This window comes from Palaemon carinicauda, chromosome 26 (genome assembly GCF_036898095.1).
Source record: "Palaemon carinicauda isolate YSFRI2023 chromosome 26, ASM3689809v2, whole genome shotgun sequence".
Classification (NCBI taxonomy): domain Eukaryota; kingdom Metazoa; phylum Arthropoda; class Malacostraca; order Decapoda; family Palaemonidae; genus Palaemon; species Palaemon carinicauda.
This window is the reverse complement of record NC_090750.1, coordinates 61031756-61039255: the sequence shown is the minus strand read 5'-3', so window position 1 is coordinate 61039255 and position 7500 is coordinate 61031756. Positions and strand designations below refer to the sequence as shown.

Below are 7500 nucleotides of genomic sequence, written 5' to 3'. Positions count from 1 at the left end.
GTGTATTTCCACGTATTTATGCATGCGCTGTATGTCTTTCATACACTGCTGTGTCTTTGAATTCAACTCGTATTTTTCTTTACGAGTTATTTCATTGATTACTTTTCTTATTAATACACTATTGCAAATTATCTTCATCCCTTCATTGGGTTCATATTTACTAATTTTGGAAATTTAAAAAATTTATAATTTGGAAGGTAATTTCAAGTTAACTTCAACTGTAAGAAAATTCATTGTCTGTGTACTGTTGATGTTTTGAAATTAGATAATATTTATTGTCTGTGTGCTGTTATTGTTTTTAATTTGAATAATATTCAATGTTTGTGTACTGATCCTGTTTTGAATTTATTTTTCAATTAATCTTTCTCATAAGGAACATTTAAATTCTAACCCTGTATTACAGAACTCTCTTATACCTAAATATAATTATTACTTTTTTGCAAAAATAATTAACAGTAACGATTACTCCACTTATACAATAATACTTTGGAGTGAGGATTTATCAACTGGTTTCCATCAATAGTTACCTGTCATGAAAAGCTAATTACTCTTCCATGATTATAGGTGGGGCGCCCAGCAGGCGGCAGTGCCCTTTCGTGGGCGTGTGGGTGGCAGGTGAAGGGGACTGCCGAAGAGACGTGACGCATTTGAGGGCAGGCTGCGTCTCGCTTTATAACCTGCACTTTGTCCATGCCTGCCCAGATGAAACTACTAAGCATGGTAGGTCAACGTTAAAATTTGTTTATCGTCAGGACGATGATCTGAACCCAGACTTTTTTTTTTTTTTTTTTTTTTTTTTACAGTTATTATTTCCTGTTTTATTAGTATGATTCCACAGTTACAAGGATTTTGGATGTCTCAAAGACTTCTCAGTCCATCTGCGGAGACTCCATTTACTCTTGGGGAGAGAGAGAGAGAGAGAGAGAGAGAGAGAGAGAGAGAGAGAGATGTACAAGGATTGTGAATGTCTCAAAGACTTTACTCCATCCAGGGTGCTATTTTCTCTTGGAGAGAGAGAAAGAGAGAGAGATATGTACAAGGATTTTAGATGTGTCAAAGATTTTTTACTCCATTCGAGGAGACTCCGTTTGCTCTTGAAGAGAGAGAGAGAGAGAGAGAGAGAGAGAGAGAGAGAGATATGTACAAGGATTTTGGATGTGTCAAAGATTTTTTACTTCATCCGTGGAGACTCCGTTTGCTCTTGAAGAGAGAGAGTTACAAGGATTTTGGATGTCTCAAAGACTTTTTAGTCACTCCTCGGAGACTCCATTTTGCTCTTCGGTAGAACAAATTAGTTTGTTTAGAGAGTGTTTATGATCTTGTCTAGCTTATTCTTGAATTTGTTTACCATGGTACTTAATACTAAATCCGCTAGAAGTCTGTTCCATATATTGGTTATTTTTTATGTAAAGAGGTTACTGCATTGAGTGGTGCCTGTGTGTGTGTTTGAGATATATATATATATATATATATATATATATATATGTGTGTGTGTGTGTGTGTGTGTGTGTGTGTTATATATATACATATATATATATATTTATATATATATATATATATATATATATATATATATATATATATATATATGTATATATATATATATATATATATATATATATATATTTATATATACATATATATATATATAGAGAGAGAGAGAGAGAGAGAGAGAGAGAGAGAGAGAGAGATAGAGAGAGAGAGAGAGAGAGAGTCAAAAGCACACCAACTGGTCATTTCGCTCCCTAATGACATAATCAGGATTCAAGTCAAACACGGTTTTCACATTTCCTTCTGAATATGTTCAATGTTCCCACGTCATTTTGAACGTAACATATCACTCATAATGAAAAAGGTGGAGTGTGCTGGTAAAACAATTCCTGAATCTCATACGAACATGTTTGAATTTATTTCTCTTTCGCTAAGTTTGCAATATTCCTATACGAAGTTGACACGAAGAGAGGAAATTGTACAGAACGTGTTTTTTTTTTTTTTTTTTTTTTTTTTTTTTTTTTTTTTTTTTTTTTTTTTTTGTGGAAATGCTTTTCAACGATAGGAAAATGTTTCATGTGCATATTTTGAAGTCCATTAAGCAAATCGTTTTTCTGATAGGAAATTCAAATCTTTAAATAGCTATCACAGGACAAGAGATATTTTTTTCTATTTTTTCAACCAATCCTATATTTAATCCCTTAGTGAAGAAACAGTCTCCCAAATATATTTCAGTATCTTGGAAAATACCAAATTGTATTTTTTTGCCGTAGTAAAATTATTCTTTTTAAAATGACTTTTAGTATGGAAATTATTATTGTTATCGATTTTTTTATTGTTTTGTTAATATTAATAGAATTATTTGTTTGTTTCAAATAGACAACGATTAAGTGAAATAGATTCCTCTGATCATGTTACAAATAAAAGTAAAAGATCAGATACAATACACTTTCTCACATTCTACTTTACCTCTGTCCCCGCTTCCTTTCTCTAATCTTGTTGTCCAACCTTGTTCAACTTTTACCTCCCCTCCCCAATCACTGGGCCATATATCTCAAATTCCATAACGTTTTCACCTTATAAAGGAATGTCTTTCGATTTAAATGGGGTCTTATAAAGTCACCCGTTTTCTTTCTCAGGCAAATGTTATGTATAAGTCACCCGTTTTCTTTCTCAGACAAATGTTATGTATAAGTCACCCGTTTTCTTTCTCAGATAAATGTTATGCAAAAGTCACCTGTTTTCTTTCTAAGGCTAAAGTTATACATAAGTTACCCATTTTCTTTCTGAGGCTAAAGTTATGCATAAGACACCCGTTTTCTCTCTCAGGCAAATGTTATGCATAAGTCACCCGTTTTCTTTCTCAAGCAAATGTTATGCATAAGTCACCTGTTTTTTTTTCTCAGGGAAATGTTATGCATAAGTCACCCGTTTTCTTTCTCAGGCAAATGTCATGCATAAGTCACCCGTTTTCTTTCTCAGGCATATGTTATGCACAAGTCACCCGTTTTCTTTCTCAGGCAAATGTTATGCATAAGTCACCCGTTTTCTTTCATTATGTATAAGTCACCCGTTTTCTTTCATTTTGTATAAGTATCCCGTCTTCTTTCTCAGGCAAATGTTATGCATAAGTCACCCATTATCTTTTTTGGGGTAATTTTATGCATAAGTCACCCATTTTCTTTATCAGGCAAATGTTATGCATAAGTCACCCGTTTTCTTTCTCAGGCAAATGTTATGCATAAGTCACCCGTTTTCTTTATCAGGCAAATGTTATGCATAAGTCACCCGTTTTCTTTCTCAGGCAAATGTTATGCATAAGTCACCTGTTTGGTTTCTTGGGCTAATGTTATGCAAAGTCACCTGTTTTCTTTCTGGGGCTAATATGTTATGCATAAGTCACCCTTTTTCTTTCTCAAGCAATTGTTATGCTAAGTCACCTGTTTTCTTACAGTATGTATAAGTCACCTATTTTCTTTCTCAAGCATATGTTATGCATAAGTAACCCGTTTTCTTTCATTATGTATAAGTCACTCGTTTTCTTTCTCAGGAAAATGTTATGCATAAGTCAACCGTTTTCTTTTTCAGGCAAATGTTATACATAAGTCCTCTGTTTTCTTTCTTCATTACAAAACAAAGTTGTGTTTTTTACCAAATGAATTAACATCGCTCAATTCATTGTGAGAAATTCTGCCCAAGATAATCATCTCCTTTTTTTCTACCCTACAGCTTTCGTGTGCCACGGCCACTGGGCAGAGGCCGGTTCCATATTCGTCGTGGCATCTCCAGATGACCGGCCATCCCATCGCCTTTGCCTTATTGCCACGTCGATCTCGAACAAGGACAAACAATTGAATCACCCAAATAATAACACACAGATGCTGCAAGTGACAGCGCATGCGCATTCTTGCCAACGTCATCATGTGCCGCCGACAACCACTCTTAGCCTGAATCTAACGGCTCAAGGTGAGTCAAGTGATTTTTATTATTATTATTATTATTGTTATTATTATTGTTATTGTTGTTGTTGTTGTTGGAGCCTTTGTAGTTCGTTGGGACAGACCTGGTGTAAAATTTCAAAAGTTTTGACAGAAAAACAACACTTTGAAATGGAAACAAACACAATAACACCACCTAACCTAAGGTTCCCTACCTAACCTAACTTAGAAGCCTTATCCTTACCTACTTACTTACCAGGGAGAGACCCCACTCCCTTAGACTACCATATCCTTAGCTTACCCTAAGACTAAATCTCAACCCTGTGTTTGCTTCCAAACTGGCTTCATTCCTGCCAAGGAAACAATAAATTATCTTTCTTAGATCGTAAAACTAGCTTCATATTATTGTATTTCAGACCAAGATAAACAACAACTTCCCTCTGAACAAAATTGATTTGAAAAATATCAAGAAAGTTTACACCTGTCCCAACGAACTACAGTGATCCCTTATTATTAATACTATTATTATTATTGTTATTATTATTATTATTATTATTATTATTATTATTATTATTATTATTATTATTATTATTCATAATATTACTGATAAGATCAAGTTAATCTTCAAGAATTTCAAGCATTCACCTATAATTTACCTGGATGATATTTCATCATCCATAGGTGATACAGCAGTGGCCTGTTAAATCAGAGTTCAGTTGTTCAAATATCCAGATACTGTATATGGTTTTTGTTGTTATCTATACCCAGGTTAGATTGCCTATTTCTAAGGCAGATATATTAGCATTATCCTTATTGTTATCACTGATATCTTTGTTGAAATTGCTTAAAATAACATTTGCCACAATGCTATTTTGACACGACTTTGATTCACTTCAAAATTGCAAACCCACATCTAAACTATATATAAAAACGTCACTGAAATTATTTTCTCTATAATTACTTACATAGTATCCATAAAGCGTAAATTCGACATTATCCTATTGAGAAATTATTTTGCTTACGTCAGCAAAAATTCAGATCACTATACACAAGTCACCCGTCTTCTTTCTCATGCAATTGTTTTGAATAATTCACTGGGTTTTTTTCCTTATTATGCATAAGTCACACATTTTCTTTGTTTATTATGCATAAGCAACCTGTTTTGTTTTTGTATTATGCATAAGTCATCTGTTTTCTTTCTTTATTAAACATAAATCACCTGTTTTCTTTCTTTATTATGCATAAATCATCCGTGTTTTTTTTTATAGTAAGCTCAAGTCACCTGTTTCCTTTCTTTATTATACATCTGTCGCCAGCTTTCTTTCTTTATTATGCATAAGTCACCCATTTTCTTTCTTTATTATGCATCTCTCACCTGTTTTCTTTCTTTATCATGCATCTGTCACCCGTTTTCTTTCCTTATTATGCATCTGTCACCTGTTTTCTTTATATATTATGCATCTGTCACCCGTTTTCTTTCTTTATTATGCCTAAATTCCCTGTTTTCTTTCTTTATCATTCATAAGTCGCCCATTTTCTTTCTTTATTATGCATAAGTGACCCGTTTTCTTTCTCAGGCGAATGTTCCGTACCCGGCATCAGCAATGGAATGAGACCCGTGACCCCTCCACTTTTGATGACGTTACTAATCTCAGTCTCTAGTGTAATCGCATACGAATGGGAGATCTGCAGATGAAGATTGCAATGCTGGAAGACCCTTTGAAGACGCTGGAACTCAGGATTCCAGCGTCGACTCCTACACTAAGCTTTAAGTTTCATCCAAATTAGCCCTTTCGTGAAGTCCACAATTATAAACATTTGCATTTGATATGGATATGTTTATATGTATACCTTTAAGAATATATATATATATATATATATATATATATATATATATATATATATATATATATATATATACACATATATAGATATATATATATATATATATATATATATATATATATATATATATATATTAGGAGGTATATATGTATGTGTATATAATATATAGACATTTGTGTGTGTACTGATGAACATGTGTGAATGTTTGCATGTGTATGTTGATATTAATCATACATATTGCATTGTGATATATATTCTTTTAAATGTTTTTATGACCTTGATACAATTAGAATATATTTTGATAAAGCTATATAGCACATTTATATAAATCTAAAAGACGTGTTGAATAGGTATTATAAAGTATATAATATCTCTTAGAGAAAGCCATGAGCGAAGTCACTTATTTGATAATTGAGTATTTGTTAAGCTCCGAAAATTTACTATTATTATTTTTCATTATCTCAGAGAATGGTTGGTAGAATGGATATGACATTTGTATAATTATGTTCCTCATGATAAAAAGAGATAAAAGACTGATGGAGATAATTTTATACAGAATATTTGTTAAAATAAGTGGGTGGTTATTAATATTTTTGTAATGTTATTCTGTACCTCTTATGCCCTGTATGTAGAAAATAAAAAATAAAGGTTCTTCATATAGAATATTCTGTGGACAACAAAAGACGAATGATGGAAAAAGATATTATTGAGAGGAACATTTGAAACTATAATAATTCTTGATACTCCTATTATTATGTATCACCAAAATTTGATTGTAAATTAAAACGCTTGTGTTGTGTACCAGTTGCTAATTGTATATATTGTATTATACACAGTTATAATGTTAAGGTATAGAGCATATTCACCACATTTGTTATATTTACGCAGGTAATCAAATTTTGATTTTCGACACTCGATAATATAATAGAATTAAGGCACAATTATTAAAAAAAAAAAAAACATACAGACTAATCATTTATTTTGTTAATGTGAATATATGAATTCTCATGATTTCACAGAAAATAATAAATTCGGTTTTGTAAAAAGCGTTGATGCCAACACGGAAAAATAATGTGGTTTTTTATTGAAAGATATATAAAAGAAAATACATATTCCAAATAAAAAAAAAGAAATACATTATTATATTGTAAGTCTAATCTTGCTATTTGACAAACCAGATGTAAGAAATTTAGTAGAGTTACTAGAAATGTGTTTATTATGTGTGATGATTAGATGTCTTTTGGTTTTTATGCATAAAATTATATTAATTGACCAATTTTCTTCGACATGTGGAAGATTTTGGAAAAAAAAAAGATTGACGTTATAAGATAAGAAAAAAATATTTTACATTTTTCCCTTTTTGTTCATATAATTCTCATTAATTTTGAATAGAAAATACTTAGGAATGGTGATTCTGAAAATCTTGGGCTTTCATATTTTTTAAATCTTAAGATAAAACGGCACTAGTTCAGTCTAGCAGGAGAGGCATTGGACGGGGGTGGCAAACTACTGTACGCCTCTTAGCCAATATTATAAACACATTAATTATATGAATGGTCTTTTAAATCGTTGTGATAAATTGTTATTGGAGGTCGTAGGTCGACTAGGGATGTTTCATTTTCTATTGAAAGTCTTGCATTTATCGTTTTTTCCATAGATTGACTTGTGGAGATTATACAATTATAATACTATTGAAATGGTGGGGCAGATGTGTGTATATATATAT

At 31.9% G+C, this 7500-nt stretch overlaps 1 protein-coding gene across 1 annotated transcript in view; it reads left to right on the top strand.

Annotated features, from left to right (window-relative positions):
- Positions 1-5769, top strand: part of LOC137619942 (uncharacterized) — a 128157-nt gene extending 122388 nt beyond the window's left edge. Inside the window, exons 10-12 of the mRNA XM_068350224.1 lie at positions 565-720; positions 3721-3957; positions 5507-5769. Coding sequence (XP_068206325.1) covers positions 565-720; positions 3721-3957; positions 5507-5625 — 512 coding nt within the window. The 3' untranslated portion in view covers positions 5626-5769. The remainder of the gene's footprint in view (positions 1-564; positions 721-3720; positions 3958-5506) is intronic.
- The last annotated feature ends 1731 nt before the right edge of the window (positions 5770-7500 follow it).